Raw genomic sequence first — 24,868 nt, forward strand, 5'->3', positions numbered from 1 at the left:
TCACCATGAGCGGTTATTGCAAATTTTATCACGTCCAGGAGAAGGAGCGAGTCCTGAAGTGGGCCAAGGAGAACCATTAGGTGGGCGGGGGTCTTGTGAAAATCTACTAGGATGTCGGAGCCGCGCTTGCGAGGAAGCGGGCGGCCTTTAGCGGCTTTGACACGAATGTGCTTTGGAATGGTGTATACCCAACAAGACTGCATGTTACCTTCCGGTCATGGAACTATTACTTCGACACTTCGGAGGAGGCTTTTGTTACAGAGCACTGTTTGGGGTCAAGTTAAATGGGCTCTGTGTAGACTTGTTATGGTTGTTTCTGGGAAAAAGTTTTGGGGTATTTTATTTATACTTGTTATTTCTTTGTTGTTGGGATGGGGTGGGATTGTTCTGAATAAGTTGCATGGTGGGAAATGGGAGGTTAACTGTTCCGAGGGATATTGTCTAAGGTAGTAATCCTCTTTTTCGTGGAAATATATGACTCCCGGTGGGATCTTGTTCTTTGTAGGGGTGTTGAATTTTGTTGTATTCTTATAGCCGGGACGGGTAAGGGTGTTTCTTTATCTTTTTTCTGCTCTGGGTAGGGGCGACCTTGCTAGCAATAAATTTGTAGCTAGTGAATGGGAGTGAGGTGGGGGAAGGGGCTGAAGCCTGTTGGATCTGTTTTTTGTTGTTCGATGAGCCTAACATGTTTGCTTTGTTGGGAGTTGGAGTTGCTTAGGAGGGGGTATTGTTTTTTGGTATATAAGCAATACAGGTTTTTGGGTGGGGTTTGGATCGGGGGCGGGGGGGGGGGGGGGGGGGTTAGTTCTCTGACGGTGACCATGAGGTTTTCGTTGTTTCACTTTTTGAGTTGGTTTGGTTGCCATCTTGGGTGGTCCTTGGGCTTACATTTTCTGGGCAGGCGCTTGATAATTCTTTATAGTGGAAATGGCTGACTCCGGGTTAAGGGGCGGTGGGAGGCCCCCGATTCGGTTGATCAACCAAAGGGATTGGGGTTGCCCACTAAAAAGGTCGAGAGTTTTCCCTCACTAAAGCATTTCAGGGCTGGTTTTTTATTCAGGAGACTCATCTGCAGGTGAGTGACCAGACCAGACTGTGGCAGGGGAAGGGTGGGCCAGGTCTTTCACTCGTGCTTCACGACAGGGCTCGTGGGGGTGGTAAACATGTTCTTTCTTCGGCGGACAAGGTTGCGGCAGACCTGTCCGGTAAGTACGTGATAGTAACAGGGTCTCTGGCAGGGATGTTGCTATTATTAGTTAATGTATATGCCCCAAATTGGGATGATACAGCATTTATTAGGAAGCTGTTCGACTTCCGTTCTGGATTTGGAGACACACCAACTGATTTTAGTAGGTGATTTAAATTGAGTGCGAGGTCCGATCTTGGACCATTCTTGGCCAAAATCTTTGGCGTACTCGGGGGTGGCGAAGATGCTTTTAGTGTTTAAGGAACAGATGGGAGAGGGGGGGGGGGAATCCATGGAGATTTATGCAGCCAGTGGGTAAAGAATTCTCATTTTTCTCTATAGTACATAAGGTGTATTCCAGGATCAACCTTTTTCTGGTGGGTAGTTTCTTCTCCCTTAGTTGAGGAAGGCAGAATATTTAGCCATTGTCATCTCAGATCATGCCCCACATCTGTTGGATTGGGTTATGGAATAGGGCCCTGCTCAGCGCCCACCATGGAGATTAAACGTAGGATTATCGGTGGATATGGGGCTCTGTGGGCACGTGTCTAAGGCCATTGATGATTATGTAGAATTTAATAGGAATGAGTCGGTCTCGCCATACATGCTTTGGAAAAACTTGAAAGCGGTGAACGGAGGAGAGATTATATAATATAAAGTGCATATGGAGAGGGAGGTAAGGGTGGAACAGTGCAGGTTGGTTGCTGATATCTTGGAGGTGGACTGCAGGTATTTGTGTGACCCTATCCTGGAGCTCCTGATGAGCAGGAAGAAGCTGCAAGTTCAATCTGTTGTCTACAGGCTGACTTTTTTAGATGGGTTGGAGTTTTCAGTGGTGAGAGATGAGAGGCGGGAAGGGATCGAGGCCGCGTTAGGATCTAAGGAGATTTTGATAGGTATTGGGCTGGTGAAAACGGGTAAAGCTCCTGGGCCTGATGGGTTTCCGATGGAATTCTATAAGAGATTTGCTGATCAGTTGGTCCCGTTGCTGGTAGACATGTTCAAGGATTCTTTGTCTTGGGGATCCCTGCCTGCAAGCCTCTATTTCCCTTTTGTTGAAGGCGGATATGGACCCAATGGAGAGTGGGTCATACCGGTCTACCTCACTGTTAAATGTGGATGCCATGATACTGGCTAAGGTGTTGGTGGTAAGATTGGAGCCCTGACTCCCTGAGGTGATTGCGGCGGACCAGACAGATTTTGTTAAGGGCCGGTAATTGTCAGTCAATATTCAAAGGCTGTTGAATGTTGCTCTCCCCCGTCCTTGGAGCCCGAGCCAGAGGTGATTGTGCGTTTAGATGCTTAGAAGTCATTTGGCAGGGTGGAGTGGAGGTACCTTTTTGAAGTTCTGGAGAAGTTCAGACTAGGGCCAAAATTGATTTCATGGTATGGTTATTGTATAGGGACCCTACGGCTAGTGTTCGTACCAATGCATTGAGTTCCGGGTACTTCCATTTGAGTATGGGGACAAGCAGGTGTGTCCGATGTCCCTCTTTCTATTCGCATTAGTGATTGAACCCTTATCCATAGCTTTGAGGGCTCTGTGTAAGTGGAAGGCGATAAAGCAGCGTGGAGTGGAAGGTGACAAAGCAGGGTGGGGTGGAACATAGAGTGTCCCTACATGCTGATGATCTGTTGCTTTATGTTACGGACCCGGTCCCCACTATGGGTGAAATAAAGGAGCTTTGATTCATTTTCGGGTTGCATGTTGAAACTGGAAAAGGGTGAGTATTTTCCAATTTGGGGGGGGGGGGTGGAAGAGCGATAACCTGCGGTGTTGCCTTTTCACGGCCAGCTCTAGCTTCAGGTATCTGGGTGTCCCGATGGCCCATGATTCGACCCGGCTTCATAAATTGAACTTTGCAAGTCTGATGGACAACGTTATGTTCGATCTGCAAAAATGAGACAACCTTCCCCTTTCCCCAGCGGGGGGAGATCAGTTTATTAAAATGAGTATTCTTGTAATGTGTTTGTTTTTGTTTTAATGTCTCCTTGTCTTCCTCCCTAGATCTTTTTTCATGAGGGTTAATAGGTTGATCTCATCCTTCACATGTTTGGATCAGTTGGGTAGCTCTTCAGAAGAATAGACAGTCGGGGGGTGGGGGGCTAGCGTTGCTGAATTTGCTTTATTATTATTGGGCGGCCAATGCTGAGAAGGTGCTGGGGTGGTGCAGCAACCCAGATTTGGGGACAGATAGAGGCGAATAAGTCGTGTAAGGGATCTAGTCTGGGTCCACTGGTTACGGCCTCCCTTGCGTTTTCTCGGGCTAGGTACTCCTCGAACCTGGTTTTCATGTCCACTTTAAGGATATGGAGACAATTTAGGCTTGGATCCGTGTCGAGGATGGCCCCTACATGTGTTAATCACTTATTTGAGCCGCCGAGACTGGACATCACATTTGGGTGCGGGAAGGGAAGGAGAGAGATTTGGGGATTTGTTTGGAAAGGGACGGTTTGCCAGCTTGGAGGAGTTGTTGTCGAAGTTTGGGCAAGTGGGGTCGAACTCATTTACGTGCCTCCAGATAAGGAATTTTGTACGAATGGTCTTCCCAACATTTCCTTGCCTCTGATGGAAAGGATCCTTTTGCTAGCTCGGTCATAAGGTGGTAGCACTTCCTGTATTTACAGGCAATTTCTGTCTGAGGATTTGGACTCAGCGGATGAGGTGAAGGTGAAGTGGGAGATGGAGTTGGGGCCTATAGTGGATGATGAGGTGTAGAGTGAAATCGTTTGTAGGGCGAACTCCACGTCTTCATGTGCGTGGCTTGGTCTAATCCAGCTAAAGGTGGTGCATCGGTCGCACCTAGCCAAAGCTAAGAGGAGTGGTTTCTTTCCGGAGGTGGAAAACAAGTGTGAGCGGTGTTCCAGGGGGCCTGCTAATCACACACGCATGTTTTGGTCTGGCCCCAAACTGGTTCGTGTTTGGGTCTCCTTCTTTAGCACCATGTCAGCGATTCTCAATAAAAAAGCGGAGCCTAAGAGGCAGCACGGTGGCACAGTGGTTAGCACTGCTGCCTCACGGCGCCACGGTCCTAGGTTCGATCCCGGCTCTGGGTCACTGTCCGTGTGGAGTTTGCACATTCTCCCCGTGTTACGTGGGTTTCACCCCCACAACCCAAAGATGTGCAGGGTAGGTGGATTGGCCACGCTAAATTGCCCCTTAATTGGAAAAATGAATTGGGTATTCTAAATGTTTTTTTTAAGTGAAGCCTTGACTTCTGTTGGCCCTTTTTGGGGTGTCAGACTCGTTGGCCTGCAGGCAGGAGTGAGGCCAGATGTCCTTGCCTATGCCTCATTGATTGCCCGGAGGTGGGTTCTGCTGGGGTGGAGGTCTAGCACTCCGTCCAGCGTCTTGGTCAGGATAGGTGGCCCAATGGAATTGTTGTACCTGGAGAAAGTCACGTGCACCATTAGGGAGTCTACCTGGATTGCAGCCATTCATTACCTACTTTAAGGAATTAGTCACCATCAGTTGCTGGGGGGGGGGGGTTTGTTTCCTTTTTTGATTTTTGTATTATTTATTCTCTTGGTGGATGAGGTATATACGGGTGTTTGGGGTTTTTTGTCATGCTGTTTTGGTCTATCATCTGCTGCGGGTAATATGAGTTTGGTTCTAAAGTTTATTGTAAAATGGAAAATCTCTTAATTAAAATATATTTTTTTAAATGTCACTAACAGGTAGTGAAAAATAATCAAATAGGCAAATTGAGTGCTAGCCTTTATATCTGGAGGGCCAGAATACAAGATGGTAGCAATCATGCTTCAGTGATACAAAGCCTTGGTTAGACTATGCCTGGTAGCAGGAAAGGATGTAGAGGAAAGGATGGCGAAGATGATTCTGGAAAAGAGCGAAAGTAACAGGGTAGTTGTTATGGGAGACTTTAACTTTCCAAATATTGACTGGAAAAGATATAGTTCGAGTATATTAGATGGGTCATTCTTTGTACAATGTGTGCAGGAGGGTTTCCTGACACAATATGTTGACAGGCCAACAAGAGGCGAGGCCACATTGGATTTGGTTTTGGGTAATGAACCAGGCCAGGTGTTAGATCTGGAGGTAGGTGAGCACTTTGGAAACAGTGACCACAATTCGGTGACCTTTACGTTAGTGATGGAAAGGGATAAGTATACCCCGCAGGGCAAGAGTTATAGCTGGGGGAAGGGCAATTATGATGCCATTAGACATGACTTAGGATGTGTTGGTTGGAGAAGTAGGCTGCAAGGGTTGGGCACACTGGATATGTGGAGCTTGTTCAAGGAACAGCTATTGCATGTTCTTGATAAGTACGTACCAGTCAGGCAGGGAGGAAGGGGTCGAGCGAGGGAACCGTGGTTTACCAAAGAAGTGGAATCTCTTGTTAAGAGGAAGAAGGAGGCCTATGTGAAGATGAGGCGTGAAGTTTCAGTTGGGGCGCTTGATATTTACAAGGAAGCGAGGAAGGATCTAAAGAGAGAGCTGAGACGAGCAAGGAGGGGACATGAGAAGTCTTTGGCAGGTAGGATCAACGAAAACCCAAAAGCTTTCTATAGGTATGTCAGGAATAAAAGAATGACTAAGGTAAGAGTAGGGCCAGTCAAGGACAGTGGTGGGAAGTTGTGTGTGGAGGCTGAGGAGATAAGCGAGATACTAAATGAATACTTTTCGTCAGTATTCACTCAAGAAAAAGATAATATTGTGGAGGAGAATGCTGAGACCCAGGCTATTAGAATAGATGACATTGAGGTGCGTAGGGAAGAAGTGTTGGCAATTCTGGACAAGGTGAAATAGATAAGTCCCCGGGGCCGGATGGGATTTATCCTAGGATTCTCTGGGAAGCCAGGGAAGAGATTGCTGAGCCTTTGGCTTTGATTTTTAGGTCATCATTGGCTACAGGAATAGTGCCAGAGGACTGGAGGATAGCAAATGTGGTCCCTTTGTTCAAGAAGGGGAGTAGAGATAACCCCGGTAACTATAGGCCGGTGAGCCTAACGTCTGTGGTGGGTAAAGTCTTGGAGAGGATTATAAAAGATACGATTTATAATCATCTAGATAGGAATAATATGATTAGGGACAGTCAGCATGGTTTTGTGAAGGGTAGGTCATGCCTCACAAACCTTATCGAGTTCTTTGAGAAGGTGACTGAACAGGTAGACGAGGGTAGAGCAGTTGATGTGGTGTATATGGATTTCAGTAAAGCGTTTGATAAGGTTCCCCACGGTCGTCTATTGCAGAAAATACGGAGGCTGGGGATTGAGGGTGATTTAGAGATGTGGATCAGAAATTGGCTAGTTGAAAGAAGACAGAGAGTGGTAGTTGATGGGAAATGTTCAGAATGGAGTTCAGTTACGAGTGGCGTACCACAAGGATCTGTTCTGGGGCCGTTGCTGTTTGTCATTTTTATAAATGACCTAGAGGAGGGCGCAGAAGGATGGGTGAGTAAATTTGCAGACGACACTAAAGTCGGTGGAGTTGTAGACAGTGCGGAAGGATGTTGCAGGTTACAGAGGGACATAGATAAGCTGCAGAGCTGGGCTGAGAGGTGGCAAATGGAGTTTAATGTGGAGAAGTGTGAGGTGATTCACTTTGGAAATAATAACAGAAATGCGGAATATTTGGCTAATGGTAAAATTCTTGGTAGTGTGGATGAGCAGAGGGATCTCGGTGTCCATGTACATAGATCCCTGAAAGTTGCCACCCAGGTTGATAGGGTTGTGAAGAAGGCCTATGGTGTGTTGGCCTTTATTGGTAGAGGGATTGAGTTCCGGAGCCATGAGGTCATGTTGCAGTTGTACAAAACTCTAGTACGGCCGCATTTGGAGTATTGCGTACAGTTCTGGTCGCCTCATTATAGGAAGGACGTGGAAGCTTTGGAACGGGTGCAGAGGAGATTTACCAGGATGTTGCCTGGTATGGAGGGAAAATCTTATGAGGAAAGGCTGATGGACTTGAGGTTGTTTTCGTTAGAGAGAAGAAGGTTAAGAGGTGACTTAATAGAGGCATACAAAATGATCAGAGGGTTAGATAGGGTGGACAGCGAGAGCCTTCTCCCGCGGATGGAGGTGGCTAGCACGAGGGGACATAGCCTTAAATTGAGGGGTAATAGATATAGGACAGAGGTCAGAGGTGGGTTTTTTACGCAAAGAGTGGTGAGGCCGTGGAATGCCCTACCTGCAACAGTAGTGAACACGCCAACATTGAGGGCATTTAAGAATTTATTGGATAAGCATATGGATGATAAGGGCATAGTGTAGGTTAGATGGCCTTTAGATTTTTTCCATGTCGGTGCAACATCGAGGGCCGAAGGGCCTGTACTGCGCTGTATCGTTCTATGTTCTATGTTCTATGGTAGCCTGTGGAGAATTCTGGATGCACACATTAGTAAGGTTTTATCGACCTTGGAGTTGCAGTGTAGGTTTACCTGACTGTCAGTGGGCAACGGGTCTGATCATTTATCTTCAGATTAGAGATTCTTGCTTTCTCTCATGACTTTTGTTTTTACTGGGAGAATTATTTCCAACAATAGATCGCTGAGGAAAATGTCCAGTTTGCGGCTTAGATGTGAGTACAAAATCGACTAGTATCCCAGAAGGCAATGTGGGATGGAGATAGTGGGCTGGATAGTGCAGGTAGGAGTGAAACGCCCGCATTTTGACACTGGTGTGGGGGACATAGCCCCATTATTGGATAATCACACCCAGTGTTATACATTGTATCCATAAATTGCTCGGAAAGATCATACAAACTGAAGTTATAGTCCCTGCAATTTAGAAGGTTAAGGGGTGATTTGATCACAGTTTCTAACATATCATTGGGAACAGATAAAATAGGAGAAATTGCTTTTGCCGGGGAGAGAACCTGGGACTCGGAGTCCTTGTATAAAACATAAAGCCAGATTCATCTGAAGTGAAATTGGGAAACACTTCTACATCAAAGGGTGGTGAAGTTGGGAACTCTGCCTCAGCTGGAGATCAATGTTAGCTCAATTGTTCATTTTAAATCTGAAATCCATAGATTTTGTTAACCCAACATATTAAAGGATATGGGACAAAGGCGAGCATATGGAGGTAGTTGCATGATCACAGTGAGTGCAGAATAGGTGCAAGTAGCCCTGTTGTTATTCCTATGTGTTGTCTTTGGAATGGATTGATGGAGGAACTGTCATCGCTGTGTAGAAATTGACAGCAACTTCTATTGTCCACGGATGCACAGTTAAACAGGGATTTTCACAGGTTCCTGTCAGTAATACTCAAATACTCCACAGGTAACGTGGAGTTGTCTATCAGTGCAGAATCAGTGATTTGTTGTGAATTTCAGCTTTCTGTGCACAGTAGAAACAATTGAAAGTGTTAAACCTTGTTGAATAAGGGGTAATTGAGTTTTTAATGGCACAATGGTGTTGAACAGCCTCTTTGTCATTTTATGAAAGGCATCCAGAAGGTTGAAACTATTAGATAGATAGATGCATACCCTCGTGAATGCGGAGATGACTGCTGGAAACCCATCATCATTAACTCTGTACAATTACAAAATATATACACTAAAAGATGAGATACAAGAAACTGTTCAGAGTCCTATGATTGTAAAGAGAAGCAATGATTGCTTCCTGCGTACAAAATTATGAAAATGATTCTCATAAAGATAATGATATGGACAGGAGAGAGATGGTAGTCCTTTTCCCACCACCTAACTGACTGCATAACGTTGTGCTTCTTTTTTAAATGGGGAAGGAATGTTTTAACCTATTGTGTGCCATTAGTCTCAAAAAACAGGCAAAAGACAGCTTTTCACATACGTTTTCAAAGAAAGGAAAAATACATGTTTATTTCCCAACATTCAAATGTATTTGCAACAGTGCACACACACCACACACATCCTGCAAGAAAACGTGATTTGAAAGAGGTAGCATACACTTAGTTTTTAAGAAGTCCAAAATAAACCACGGTTGCACACGAGTCTTTCAAAACGCAAGCTTTAAACATTGCAGATCTGACACTTGCTTTTGGTTGACTGAAGAAATGGAAATTGGAAGACTATAGAGTAGTATTTGCAGTGGTTTACTACTGGCAGCAGCAAGTTCCTAGCAAGTCGAAGTGCAGTCGAGCCCCTCGAGTGAAGATTTTGCTTGGTTTTTCAAATCGATAAGCTAGCCTCGTTTCTGTGCCTGTTCGTGGATTCTAGGACGAGTTCTCCCTTTGTTCAGTGGGATCTCTTCTCTCAGATATTGTTGGTCTTCCAGAATAACTGACATGATGCTGCTCTTAAAATGTGTGCTAATAAATGTTTCTCATCATAAACTAGTTTCTGTATAGTGACCATATTTGTTCCCCTATTGCCCACATAAATAGTCCCTGATGATAGAGCATTGACACAGAATAGGGTTTGCGTTTCAGCCATTTGCATTCCCATGCGCAAGAATGGGTTTTCCTCACACCCCCACACATTCCATTCTCAAGGTGAGTAGTGTTTAGGGCCATTTAGGTACTTGGACCAAGAGCAACTATTACATTCAAGTAACAATCTGTTGCACATTTAATGTCCACTCAACGGACTGTCCCAAAAAGGTTGTTTACATTTTAAGGTCCTAACCAGACATGCAGCCTAATTTTCAGCCTTATGCAGTTTTGTGCATATTGGCAGACATGAAGGGAGGCCATCTGAACTCTCAACTCCATCTTGTTTCAATGTAGATGGTTCATTCTCCATTTTGCTTTAACAAAATGAAGTGTTCATTTTCCATAAATCTGCTGTTATACCTGGGTAGGTGTGTCAATAAAGAAAAGCAAACCCGAAAAGGTAGGGAGAATATTGAGATAAGATGGAAATGCTGAGAAAAATGAAAGACCAAAGACTCAGGAGGAAGATCAAGGATTAATAAATAATTAATGATAAAGGGGCCAAAAGAGGAATACCATTCAGATTGCCAGTATTAAACACAAACTGCCAGTTAACATTGGAATGCGACTGTGAATGTGTCAGTCAGATTCAAGACTAGAGACTGACAGTAAAACTAGATGGGATATCTCAAAGTTATATTTTCTTCTCTTTGAAATTAACTATTAAGGGACTATGTTATGAGTCAGTCTCACAGAAGAGCAAATTATAGTAAATGTAATGCATTTCACAGAACCAGAAAATAGTAAAGAATGTATGTTGACTGCAAATGCATTCACTAGCTTGGTCTTTGGACATTTTGAAGCCTTCAAATGGAAGGCTGTCAAACTATCATCTATACGAATTATCTGTGGTCCATTCCACAATAGTCATTGTTACTGACAACAAGAATGTGGTTTTCATTATCTTCTTTCTAGCCATGTTATTTCAGCTCAATTATATTTATTCTAAAACCAAACAACATCTTCACAACCTGTACTGTCAAATAGCATTGATGACATTAATAATTAGTCCAGATACAAAAACATTATTTCAGCAAACTGAAATACAAAAAAGGACTTGAATACTGCAGTTACTCTGTCACATATTTCAGTTTGATACAGTAGTGCTCAATCAATATACAATAGATGACATACCAATTTTGGATAAATTAAAATATCAGGTAATCTTACACAGATACATTGCCTGTTTTTTTCCTTGTTTTCATTGCTATTGGAACATCACTTCATAAACGTGATATAGACGAATGAGCACTGCTCTAGTTTTAAGCAGCAGATTTCCAACTAAAATGGAACAGCTTTCAACTTGAATAAATTGAGACAATTCTATAAAAATAATAACCACGTTCAAACTCTTAAACATTTATCAAACAAAACAAAACGTAAACCTATTGCAGTAGATCTTCAGATTGTGCAACCTAATACTTTGTTCCTAAACTACAGATGTGCCATAGAGAGCATCCTATCCGGCTGTATCACAGCTTGGTATGGCAACTGCTCGGTTCAAGATCGCACAAAACTGCAGAGTATTGTGAACTCAGCCCAACACATCACACAAGCGTGCCACCCTCACATTGATTCTGTATATACCTCCCGCTGCCTCAGGAAGGCATACGGCATTATCAGAGAACCCTCCCACCCAGGCACTGCCTTCTTCCAGACCCTTCCATCAGGCAGAAGGTACAGAAGTCTGAAGACCGCACATCAAAACATAGGAACAGCTTCTTCCCCACAGCTACAAGACTCCACAACGACTCCCCCATGGACTGATCTGTTCCCTGTAAGAACAGTATTCACGACACCCTATGCTGCTCTTGCTCATGTATTTGCTTTGTTTGGCCCCTTGTTCCACACTGTAACCAATCACTGTTTGTCGATGTACCATTTGTCAATGTACTCTGTTGATTATTCTTCTCGTCTACTATGTACGTACTGTGTACGTTCCCTCGGCCGCAAGCAAATACTTTTCACTGTACTTCGGTACATGTGACAATAAATCAGATCAATCAATCAACTGCTAATTAAAGTGAAATTCAAAGGTATGAAAAAGAACATAGTCAGATGTAGGCCATTCTGCCCACCAAGAATGTGTTTGGCATTTCGTCAGCCACCTTGCAAAGATATTTTTTTGAAACGGATGACATTTTTTTGATTCTTATTTCTCCAAAAGCAGCATTTGTGGGAAATGTTGTATGACTGTGCACAGCTAACATGTTAAAATGCATTACAGTGGGTATAAAATAGGACATGTTTGTGAGCTTACAACATTACTTATTGCTCACACAACCAATTTAGAAAGCAGAAGTTCAATTGGTGACCCGATATCTAACCTGATCATATTTCTTCAATGATATATGGCCAGCTTCACAAGTAAAGACATATTGAAAATGGCAGCTGCTGTAGGTTTAAGCTTGACCTTCATACAGTGAGTGCCGATGTTTTGTTGATGACATTTTTATTTTGCACGCTATTAATGGACACCAGCAGTAGAAGAGGCCAAGTTCACTGATCCCACTTACTGTTTCAGTGTCTGATGATCTATAGTGATGTGTTCCATTTCATAAATTGTCTTGTGCCAAACAGCACATAATGTTACATGTTCCTTTTTAATTCAATTTGTTACTTTGGGTGCTTATATTGTGCTTAACTGACTGACCAAAAAGCGAGAAAGAATGTCTCTTTCAGTGTGTCTCCTTCAGCCAAACATTAGCCTGAAGAATTTCAGCTAATCGGATTCTTATTAACACTGACTTTCTTCTGAGAGAATCGTTTAGATTCTAACATCTTATTCAACGAGGACAGCCTGAAGGTAGGAGGAATCACACAAGTGGGGGATTATTTTTGATACCAGTCTGCATGCTGTGGCATTGTAAATGATAATTCAGAGAATATGTACTTTCTCTTCCCTGTCCTCTTTGTGTTCATGCATTTCTCTCCTTTGTACTTCTACATTCACTCTCTTCCCAGTTCATCTTTTGCTGCTCTCTCTGTCGCTTTCCCTGTCTTTCCTTTTTGGCGGAAGGTTATGGGGTATGAGAGGTAACAGGAGCCCCTAAAAGCAGCAAGCTGCATTTGGACTGGGGACTTGCATGAAAAATGTGAAACTTGGATACTAATATATGAGCAGTTACTGCATGCGGCAGGCATCCCTGCCAATGCTATTTCAGCAGAGGAGTTGCCATGTTGAAAACAGAGTAACACCTCTGATAAAGTAGGAGAGGGGGAGATGCCACTCAGCTGGGTTCAGTGTTTATATACAATCCCCAGTACTTACACCATCCCATTTTATACCAAACAGCTGCCTGCATTGTACAAATGTTGCTCAATATTTGTCAATGTCACAGGTGCCTGTTACAAAGGCACAACTTAAACCAAGTTAAGTGAGCTGGCTCTTTCAGACAGCTCGAGCAGCTGTCCATGGGTCACCTTCTGGCCAGGCCCCTTCACAGTTGTTGGCACCAGAAAGCACTAGTTACAATGAATATTGGTAAAGAAAAGCTTTGTGCGTATTTTCTTTGCAAACTCAAGACTTTCGGACCAACCGCATTAGACAAGTATACTTCCGCCATGGAATCATCTCCTTTTTAAATATTACTTTCTGAGACATTCATAAATGCAACAGTAGTGGTTCAGGAGCTCTGAATGCAGGAACTTCAAACTATAAATCACTCCTCCGTCCTGACACCCTTTTGCATCCCAATTTTATCTGCCCCTACGCAAAAGCCGCCTTTCAAGTCCAAGTTGCTTACGCACTTCACAATTATCTCTGCTGGGCCAAAGAGCTCCAAAATATTTACTTACATACACTCCCATTCTAAACCACGGGGACTGCACCAACATCCAACAGAGCAGCTCCAAAGATATGGGCCGGACTTTTCCAGCTGTTCACACCAGTAGGATATTCCAGTCCCGGCGATGGCGTACCCCCGCCGCGGGTTTCCGGACAGTGAGGGGTGCATTCAATAGGAAACCCCATTGACAATGGCAGGATTAGAATATCCCCCACTGACCAAAGGAAGACCACCCCATGGCGGGTTGTGTGGTAAATCCCACCCAAGGTTACGACTGTATTCTAATGTCAAGGATAAACTGGAATTTTATGAAGTTCACCATCATCTGTGCATTGATTCCATAGCTGGATGATGAGAACATAACTTGCCATTCCATTAGTGAGGCTAACTCCCGCCCCCCAACCACCACATTACTCAATACTTTAAATATACAGCGAGGGTGTTGGCAATTGAGTTTCAACAACATAATGGCACATTCCAGCACTTAGAATGGACAGGCAGCCATTTTCCGGTGAAATTAAAGTTTTCTTTTAATTATAGGCGATATATATTTCATGTTATTCAATGCAGCACTGAATTGTTCAGCATGTATTTAAAGTCAAAACAATTCTTTAAACCGCAGCAGTGTGTCTACAAGATCTCAAAGTGCTGTCAATTCATTTCATCGCACAAGATGACATTACCTTGTATAAGAGCAGTGATTTGTTGTGATTTCTGGGACGGGTGATCCTTCAGAATATCTAATGCAGTCCATTCTTGCGTGTCCTTAATACTCGCATCAATCCCTAGAATAAACATCACACAGTTTTAGGTACATAGGATTGCGAAGGACAGAGTCAAAGACATTGGAGGTGTTGAAAAACAGTTGTATGTTAATATGGATGAGTCGGGGTATGGGCAATTAAATTTGATGGGCCAAATGTATTTTCTGATCCTTGTCAGTTTCTTGTGTCTGTTACTGTGAACTGCTTATCTTCATCTATACGTTCAAGGCAGTTCGCAATTTTACAGGAAATATAACAAAATAGATTGTTCAATACATTATTGAAAACAACTTTGTTAAGGTATGAAAAGCAAAAAGAGAATGGCCCCAATTCTGAGGGCAGCAGCCAAGTGACTAGCTGTTGACCTCAAAGACAGATGTCTACAAAGATTTATCAAGCTCTGTAGCATGGATTTTACCAATCCTGACATTGTACGGCATCTCTGGAATCCAGCGACAGTGATTCCCACATGCAGACCAAGCAGCTAATCACACTGAAGAATTCTTTCTGACAGCAAGCCAGGTAGTAACATACACATGTTATCTTATCCTTCTTTTGTAGAAAGCAAAATGAAGAGCGAGGCATACAAATGCGATTAATGTAGAAACTGAAATATCATAAACAATAAATGGCACAAACATAGGTGAGAAGGCAAGTAGTGAGGATGGCACAAAGAGTCCACAGAGGGATATAGACAGGTAGGTGAGTACTGGGCAAAAACCTGGCAGATGTAATGTAATACAGGAAAATGTGAAGTTATGCACTTTGGTAGGAAGAATAAAGAAGCTGAATATTATTTAAATTGAAAAAGGCTGCAGAGAGCTGTAGCACCGAGGGATTTGGGGTTCAGCGTGCATAAAGCACAAAAAGCTGCATGCAGATTCAGCAGGTATCTAAAGTAGAGGAGCAGAGAATCACTGACAGCACATTATGGTTATTACAGCCCAAATTCTGGAGCAAGAAATTTCTTGTTGTGCCTTCAGTATTAATAAAATAGGGGAATAGGACTACATTGTGTTCATTTCAAGCGAAATCAAGTATGTATTCTACTGAGCATACATGTTTCTATTCTGCCTGCACTATCTCTGAGAATTACGACAAGCAATGACAACTTTATTCTGAAAATAATCTTAATTTTAAGCATTCGATAGGATCATTTAGAGGATGGCCTACTGCCAATCACATTGTACGTTCACATTTGCAATATGAATATTCAGGAATGAGCAGGAATGACCCAGGGACACATGGGAGTTTACTCCATCAAGGAGGCAATGCTTTCAGGAGAGTGAAGGGGGATCATTGTCAGGATAAAGTGGGTAGGATGGAGAGTAAAGATATTTTTAAAAAGAGAAGGGTCTTTTTCTCCACACAGTGACCTACAATTTGAAGCAGTGCCTGGGGTCGTGAAGTGACTCTTGAGATCTCAGCCTCTGAATAATTCCTGACAACTGGTTTGCCTGCATTGTCTTCAAACATTCTGGTGTCTGCAGCACCACTAGAAGGTTTCAGATAACTGTCAGAAGTGGGAACCATAGCCAATTTGCTACTTCCTATCCCAGGGATGTGGAGGCCCAATCACAGGTAGCTTAGTAGGTCAGTGTCCTTGTTGCTCGTTATGGCTAAAGTACGCACTAGATAAACTCACCCAGCCATTGGGGAAGCAGAAACATTGTACAAACCATGCTGTTGACTATTCTCACCAATCTTTATTAAAATATAAAACAATAATTTTGCCAAGTTCCTTCAATCAGCCCTTTGATGTCAGAGGCCCATGTTCAACCCTCATTTCCATCAAACCAGGCTACACAACAGAACCCACCTATACTGTATATTATCTCTTGGTCAATTATTTGTGACCAGAACAAATACTCTGCTGAATTACACTTTATTTAAGAGAAGAGTAAATGTTCTAATCCAGTGACTGGTGATAGGCGATTGTGTAATTAATCTTCTTTTGAGAAGTTATTATTCCTACATTTGCAAAGATTTACCATGGTTCTGACCAGTGCTTAACTACTAGGAATGGTACACAAATGTGATTGATTTTTCTTAGCCTACAGCAGTGGTTTCTAATTTAAGTAGTGAATATTCTTAGAAACATCCTGATAAATTAACATTCTTCATTGAAGAAAATTCTTCAGGATAATTGTTCAATTTATGAAATTAAGTAATAACAATAATTATTATTATCTTTATTGTCACAAGTAGGCTTACATTAACACTGCAATGAGGTTACTGTGAAAGGCCCCTAGTCTCCACATTCCTGCACCTGTTCGGGTAAACGGAGGGAGAATTCAGAATGTCCAATTCACCTAACAAGCACGTTTTTCGGGATTTGTGGGAGGAAACCGGAGCACCTGGAGGACAGGGAGAACGTGCAAACTTCGCACAGACAGGGAGAACGTGCAAACTCCGCACAGACGAGGAGAACGTGCAAACTCCATACAGACAGTGAGCCAAGCCGGGAATCAAACCTGGGACCCTGGCGCTGTGAAGCTATCGTGCTAACCACTGGGCTACCGAGCCACCCAAGTTGCACTTGTTTTAGAATAATATTGGTAAATTTAACCTCGCTCAAAAACGTTCTTCGTGGAAATTTGTTTGGGCCTGGTTACAAGCCAGAAAGAAAGTGCAAGTCCAACAGGGAAGCCTCTCTCTCTCCATCAAACTGGCGAGTTTGTTTGAAACCCATTTGCTGCTTTTGAATATCTGGGTGCCACAGAATGCAAAAAGAACTCAACCTGGGCCTGTTGTCTCCAAAAGAAGAGAAATATCGTGTGTCTACAATTGCAAACCACCTCAATGTTGAAAGCAGTAGGAGTGCCACATTCAGCCTTAAGCCAACTGAGTCACCAAACTTAATAATCTAATAATAATAATGTAATATTCTTTATTATTGTCACAAGTAGGCTAACATTAACACTGCAATGAAGTTGCTATGAAAATCCCCCAGTCACCACACTGTGGCGGCTGTTCGGGTCACACTGAGGAAGAATTGAGAATGACCAATTCACCTAACAAGCACGTTTTTCAGGACTTGTGGAAGGAAACCGGAGCACCCAGAAGAAACTCACGCAGACACGGGGAGAACATGCAGAATCTGCACAGATAGTGACCCAAGCAGGAATCGAACCTGGAACACTGGCGCTGTGAAGCAACAGTGCTAACCACTGTGCCACCATGCCGCCTTTAAGAGATTTCAAGAGTCGTACACCCTTTTCATTTTACTGGACCCCCAAATTAATTAATCGATCTGCCAAAAGTCTAACTATTTTTGTGCGTGAACATTAAGTCTGCATGTATGTGTTTGCTTGTTTGAAAGTTGGAGTGCTGTTATTATTTTATTTAGACCAGGTTAAATACAGTAAAAACTATCCTCTTTTCTTTTCACAAACTCAAGAAAGCCTGCCTGATCATGGGCTGGATTCTCCAGTCGGCGATGCTGAAATCACATTCAGCAAACGGCCGGAGAATCACAGGCGAGATTCTCCCAACCCGCGGCAGAGTGCCCACGCCGTTATAAACACCGTTGCATTGGGCTGCTGCCAGGAGTAATTCTGGCCCTTACAGTGGGCCAGCACGGCATTGGAGCAGTTTGTGCTGCTCCAGCTGCCGATCATGGCGTGAAGTGGGCGCCGCGGGATCCACGTATGCGCAGTGGCGCCAGCGCCAAACGCACGCATGCCCGGTGGCCTCCTTCAACTCGCCGGCCCCGACACAACATGGTGCAGGGGTACGGGGGCCGGTGCGTAGGAAAAGAGGCCGGGGGACAGAGAGGCCAGGCCAACAATTAGTGGGCGCCGATCACGGGCCAGGCCGCATCGGAGGCCCCCCCCGGGATCAGAGCCCCCCACAGGCTGCCACCCGACCCTTGCACGCCAGAGTTCCCGCCGACTCAGCGTTTTAACTGCGGCCGCTCAGCCCCGGGCCAGGAATTGGCAGACTGGCTGCGTAGAACAGCCCGCATCTGGCGCTGCACCAAACACGCCGGCGGCAATGGCGCTGATTTCCATGCAGAATCGCGTGCCTGCTCCAGAGCGGCATGACCCAGTCATGGGGCTTCTCCGGCCCGGCCCCGGGCTGAGAGAATTCCCCCCACATTTCCACCCAGAATCGGGAGTGCCCCTGCTTTTATGATGCTCCGCCCCCTCCAAAGCGGCGTAACCTAGGAGTACGGCGCGTGCTGTATTGATGGCCTCTGGCCATTGCTCCGCGATGCTCCACCCCCGACTGAGTTCCCAACTGATGAGACCACACGTGCCCCGCGCCGTCGGGAACTCGGCGTGGCGGCTGCGGACTTAGTCCAACGCCACCACAGTCGGGGGAGGGTCGATCCGTGGGTTGTGGGGGGGGACATTATTCGGGGCTGGGGCACTGTGTTGGGGCTGTCCAGGGTATGCAAGCCAGCTGAAGGGGAGACTATTTTGCAGGCCGGGTCCGCGAGTGGCCTCCGCCATGAAGCGCGGCGTGACCGCTGCAGGTCGCCGCTGGGCGCATGCGCGTCCAGGGACTCAGCAATTCTCCGGGGTGTATCGGCAGCTAGAGTCGGGTGCTCTACGCTGCCGTCCTGCTAGCCCCCAGCAAAATGCGGAATCGGTGGCAGTTTTGCGCCATTTTTCCTGGCGTAAAATGCCACTGTGCCCACGCCGCCGTGTGGACATAGCCACAGAATTGGAGGATCGAGCCCCATGTCATTTTATGGTCATAACACAAAAGCAGTTATGTACTCACTGAATTGGCAGGCATATTAATATCTTGAAAAAATTTTGCAGTCAAACAATTTGAAAAAAAGAAGGGAACCATTTGACCCATCCTCACTTGTTTGTAACATTAGCCTCACAAGATAATTCAGAATTGTACAATGTGACATTAGATATCCACCGTGTTGCTTTCCTAAGTAAGAATGGGAGCTTGCTGGAAACTGGATTCTGACTCTTCAGGCTCATTTCAACTCTTAAAAGTTTTACCCTGTCAGTTTGGATTTGATTTAACCCCAGGTTTCAAAGGTGAAATAACAATATGAAAATATAATCTCCTGACGTCCAAAGCCTGTCCAGCATCTACTCGGCACAAGTTATGAGTGTGGTGGAATACCCTCCTTTTGCCTGGATGTGCAGCTCCAAAAACATTCAAGAAGCTCAACACCATCCAAGACAAAGCAGTCCACTCGATCGGCACCACATCCACTACCATGCACTCAGAAAGCAGTGTGTACAATATATAAGCAGCACACCAAGGCTCCTCTGAAGATGCCTTCCAGACCTATGGGGCTGGATACTCCGCTGCGCCACATTTATGCCCTGACCCACCGGCGGGATTCTCCATTACACCGGCCGGTCAATGGGGTTTCCCATTGTGGGGCAACCCCACGCCATCGGGAGACAATTAGATGCACAAGGACAATTAGACGCATTAGGACGCCACCAGCTACAAGCTCTCCTCCAAGTCAAAGGTCATCCTGACATGGCATTATATCACCATCCCTTTACTGTTGCTGGGTCACAAACCTGGAACTCCATTCCAAACATCATTGGGAGTGACCAGCACCCAATGGACTGCAGTGGCTTAAGAAGACAGCGCAGCTCAAACTTGCCAAGTCAATCAGCGGCAGGCAACAAGGCCTCACCAGCGATGCACAAATCCGAAGAAGGAATAAAAATAAACATGGCACCAGCTGACACCTTCCAATACTCAACAGTAAAAATATTTTAAAATGCTTTGTTGGGGTGAAAAAGATCATTTGCTTTGTCATTTTTCAGTTCCATGGCCATGGTCTAAACATTGTACTATGAGGAGGAAATTATTAAAATAAAAGAATCAATTCAAGCATGTTCACAATTATAAATTTCAAGACCACCTCAAGAAGATAGTTGTGATATAAAATAGCCTGGGTAAGCTCGGAGGTTGAAGTGATTTACAAACAACTTATCTTATTTCTTTGACATTTATCCGAGAACAATAAACAACAATCAACTAGTATCAAATCCCATTTGGTTTGAGTGTTTTGTGACGGGCCCAATTTTATTATGAATTGGCTAATAGATTTCCTGAAGATGGTGTTAACTTTAGAACACTCTGCGTGACCACTGCTGTGATCCAAACCGACATAAACAATAGATTAAGATATGGGAACTGCAAAGTCACATGTCCCCGAGTAGCAAACAGTTTGTGCTTTCTTGACACAACATTGCCAGCAACAAAATTCCACTTTTGAAAATTTACTGTGGACTTATTTTATGATAAGTTGATCTACTCGATTTCCGCTTCATTTCTTTTGTGGCACAAACAGTTCCAGGATCACTCAGCTCACTCCCCCACACCTTTTTCAGCTTTGCAATCGGTCATTAGGTTCAAATGAGAGCCTCTCAGTTTTTGTTTCTCCACGACGGTGGTTACTTTCTGTTCAAAAACCATTGTTATCCTCACATGTATCTGGAGGGTTTACTGGCACTGTTTTTTGCAATAGAAGCCTTATGTACAGGTTCTAAGTTTAAACATGGAGGTTAGATTTAGCAGGGGTTGGGAGGTTGCCAACAAACTGTTAGCATTCACTGTCATTACCCCTCTGAAACTGACTTCAACCTCAGGATGTCGAGCAAGCACAGATTAGCTCGGAAATCCTGAAGTTGCACCGTGTAACTCAGGTCCCGACACAGGCTGCACCCTCTCTAATGCCTTCACATGTTTCCTTAAGTGTGGTGCCCTGAACTGGATGCAATACTCCAACTAAGCACTTCAGTTAACATAACCTTCTAGCTTTTGTACTGTCAATGAAGCCTAGGATGTTTGCTTTATTAACCATTCTCTCAACCCGTCTGAGAACCTTCAGTGACCTATACACATACAATAAAAGTCCTCCTTTCCTGCTCTCCCTTTAGAATTGTACCCTTGAGTTTATATTGTCTCTGCACGTTCTTCCCACTAAAATGAATCATTTCATACTTCCCAGCAACGTGGAAAATTGCCCAACTATGTCCTATCCACAAAAAACAGGAAAAATCCAATCCAGCCAGTTATCATCCCATCAGTCCACTCTCGATCATCAGCAAAGTGATGGAAGATGCCGTCGACAGTTTATCAAGTGGCACTTACTCTGCAATGACCTGCTCACTGCCTGGGCCACTCAAGTCCTGACCTCCTTGGTCCAAAAAGAGCAGAATCACAAAGGTTAGGTGGGAAGGATCAAAGCAGCAGTTCACTGAGGGTGGCATCAAGGAATCTAATAATAATAATAATTGCTTATTGTCACAAGTAGGCTTCAATGAAGTTACTGTGAAAAGCCCCTAGTCACCACATTCCGGCGCCTGTTCGGGGAGACCGGTACAGGAATTGAACCCGCGCTGCTGGCCTTGTTCTGCATTACCAGCCAGCTGTTTAGCCCACTGTGCTAGATTGACATCAAGGGGAATCAGGGGGAAACTCTCTACTGGTTGGAGACATACCTAGCACAATGGAAGATGCCGATGGTTGTTGGTAGCCAATTTCCTCAGTCCTAGGACAACGCAGTAGGAGTTCCTCAGAGTAGTAGGCCCAACCATCTTCAGCTTCTTCATCGGTTGCCCTCCCTCCATTATAAGGTTCAAAGTGGGGATGCTTGCTGTTGATTGAACAGTGTTCAATACCATTCGCAAATCATCAGTCACTGAATTGTGTTCTTGTAGCAGGAGTCCTAACGGCGAGCTTGCCTCAGGCATTTGCTGGTCCCACAGCCACATATTACAGGGGTCCGGCAATTCATTGGTTGCCATGGGAATTGCTGTCTTTTGTTAAGGATGGCCACCCAACAACAGGAGCTGCCACCCATCAGGGGGGTGGGCAGCTCAGCGGTATCAGCAAAGCCATTGGAAATGGTGGCCTCTGCAGTGAACTACACCTAGAAGAAAAGTTTGTCCTGGAAAGTCACCCCCCCCCCCCCCCCCCACCAGTTACAAGAGGTCTGGGGGTGCCTAATAATGAGGGAGGGGTTTGGTGAGAGCAGGTGGCAGCATTCCTGCAGGGGCACTCATTGCTGCTGGGGCCAAAGAGTGCTGTCATAGGAAGAACCTCCCTTCCCTGACCCACTGGGAGGCTGCCAAGGTTTACCTGGCAAGTACTCATGTGGTGGAGGGCCTGTCAATTCCTGATAAATGCCAGTAGTTGCAGGAAGTGGCCCTTAATCAACCACATAGTGGCTCAATTGGCCTCTAGATGTCTGCCACCCTCCCCTCCACTGGCAAAATGGCGTGGCGGCAGGAAGATGGCGGCAGGAAGATGGCAGCAAGTCACTTCTCACCGACCTTTGCCATTTTATGGCCCCCCCGATCCCCTGGACACTGGTAAATTCCATCCATTTCCAATCAATGCTTGAATGCGGCGGGACAACATTCACACTTGGGCTGATAAGTGGCAAGTAACAGTCATGCTACACAAGTGTTAGGAAACGACCATCTCAACAAGAAAGAATCTAGCCATCGCACGTGACTTCACCACTGACCACAGAATCTCGGCCATAGTTACTGGGTCAAAACTTGATGCTCAATTCTGTGATTTCTTTTGGTTCGGGCCTTTCAACTCACGTCAGTGAATTAACACCTTGTGTACCATCAAAGTGACCAACTGTATCAGAAAAAGTGATTTACCCTAAGAAATACATTGCTGAATAGAGAGCTCCCCATAATACAATCAGACAAAGTGTTAAACTGAAAATATATTGGACATAGGCTTGTGATTATTCAAAGTACAGATTTACTCAATATCTGAGCATTTGCATTGAGGGGAAAAAACCTAAAGCAAACAAAAGTGAAATGTGCAGCAGTGACGGACTTAATGATGGTGGATTTAATTAGCGAACGCATAAAATATATTTCTTAAGGCAGGTCTGTGGATATATTTCCCCCATTATGATCCTGGACCAGCATGTTTGTGGTAAGATCCCATTATGGACCAGTAATGTTTTGTTTAAAGTAAACAAAGTTTGAGATCCCAAGTACTTACTAAGAAAGTAAAGCCACAAGATCCCATCTATTTTGAACAAGTAATCTTTACAGCAGAAAGCTAAAAATAATTTACAACATCTTTCTTATAAACTAGCATTCAGGATTATTGTGAGGTAAATGTTAATTAAAAGGTAATAATAATATAATCTTTATTATTGTCACAAGTAGGCTTACATTAACACTGCAATGAAGTTATTGTGAAAATCCCCTAGTCGCCACACTCAGAATGGCCTAATTACCTAACAAGCACGTCTTTTGCGATTTGTGGGAGGAAACCGGAGCACCTGGAGGAAACCCACACAGACACGGGGAGAACGTGCAGACTCCACACAGACAGTGATCTAAGCCGGGAATCAAACCTGGAACCCTGGCGCTGTGAAGAGCAGTGCTAACCACTGTGCTACACCATGCCGCCCCAACGTAAACTGTGGCCCAAAGCTTTACACAGCACTATAAACGGCAGATGTGACCAAGACAGTTCCCATGGATTTCTCAGCGACCCACTAAGACACCAGTAAACACTGAGTCCACCAAATCCTGTTGGAACACTGAAATAAAACAAAAGTGCTGGAAAATCTTTGCAGGTCAAACAGCCTCTGTGGTGAGAGAAATAGAATTAAAGTTTTGAGTCAATATGACTCTTCTTCAGAGCTAAAGAAAGGGAGAAATTTGATGAATTATATACGGTATAAGAGGGGTTGGAGCAGAGGAGAAGGTCAGTGGTGGGTGGGACCAAGGAGAGATTTCAACAATCTCTCCTAATTCCCACTTATCACTGGCCTTCTACATTGCTCCACCCCTCCCTCCCTTACAGAGTATACAATCTGTCTCATATTCTCCGTCTCTTTAGCTCTGAGGAAGTCACGTTGCCGCAAAAGCTTAACTGTTTCTCTCTCTACACAGATGCTGCCAGACCTGCTGAGTTTTTCTGTTTTTATTTCAGTACTTTGCTTTTAATCGTCGTTGAAACTTCCTCCTGAAAGGTTGCAAGATTTCACTCTTCCCTTTAGAAGATCAAGCATTGCAATTCCCTCCAAAAGCTGATCGGACTCGGACTGCCTCAATTACTGCTAAACTCACACGGTTTCAATCTTGTGGTCTAGCCAGTGACACCCACATCCCATGAACGAATATAAAAAAGGTGAGTCTTTCCCAGCACACTTAGTTTTGAATTGATACCACTAAAACAGACTAACCGTCATTTATTTCATAGTTCATTGTGGAACCTTATTGTGGTGGCCTGTGCCTGCACTACCCAATTCATTTACTGGCTGCAAAGTAATTTGGTGTGCCCCAAGGGAGTGAATGATGCAACATTCTTACTTTCTCCATATTGGAAAGGAAAGTCACTATATATCTGAATAGTTTAATAAAAATCCAAAGCAGATGAAATGTGGTTTGTAGGAACAGGCAATTTTGTGTTCTCCGGTGCATCTGATGACAGCTTCTATTAATGTCACTTCTGATACTTTCCTGGGGTTGTTGGCGACTCTAATGCAGGTGGTGAAAGCAGGTTCACTCCCTGGTTACTGAATGATATTAAAGGGACCGTCATCACAAATGTATAAATAAATTGTAAAAAGCTATTACAATTATAGAACTAAACTCAGTGCTGCATCCACACATAAACAGCTTGAGAGGACACATCACATCAGTACATTGTAATCGAATCCTAAATACAGGAACCTCATGATGTTCAGCATTCGAAGCCTGATCTGTTTTACTTCCAAACTCAGAGTAGTGCAGTGAAAGAAAGGCTCAAATATAGTACACGATTCAACT

At 44.3% G+C, this 24,868-nt stretch overlaps 1 protein-coding gene across 14 annotated transcripts in view; it reads right to left on the reverse strand.

Moving 5' to 3' along the window:
* The window catches only part of anks1b (ankyrin repeat and sterile alpha motif domain containing 1B), a 1,080,298-nt gene that overhangs the window by 533,029 nt on the left and 522,401 nt on the right, over positions 1–24,868 (reverse strand). For all 14 annotated transcript variants that reach the window (XR_005462295.1, XM_038811308.1, XM_038811309.1 and 11 more), the window contains one exon: positions 14,031–14,132. Coding sequence is in view for 13 of the 14 variants with exons in the window: in XM_038811308.1 (XP_038667236.1) it covers positions 14,031–14,132 (102 nt within the window). In the remaining variant the exon portion in view is untranslated. The remainder of the gene's footprint in view (positions 1–14,030; positions 14,133–24,868) is intronic.

This window comes from Scyliorhinus canicula, chromosome 11 (assembly GCF_902713615.1).
Source record: "Scyliorhinus canicula chromosome 11, sScyCan1.1, whole genome shotgun sequence".
NCBI classification, from domain to species: Eukaryota; Metazoa; Chordata; class Chondrichthyes; order Carcharhiniformes; family Scyliorhinidae; genus Scyliorhinus; species Scyliorhinus canicula.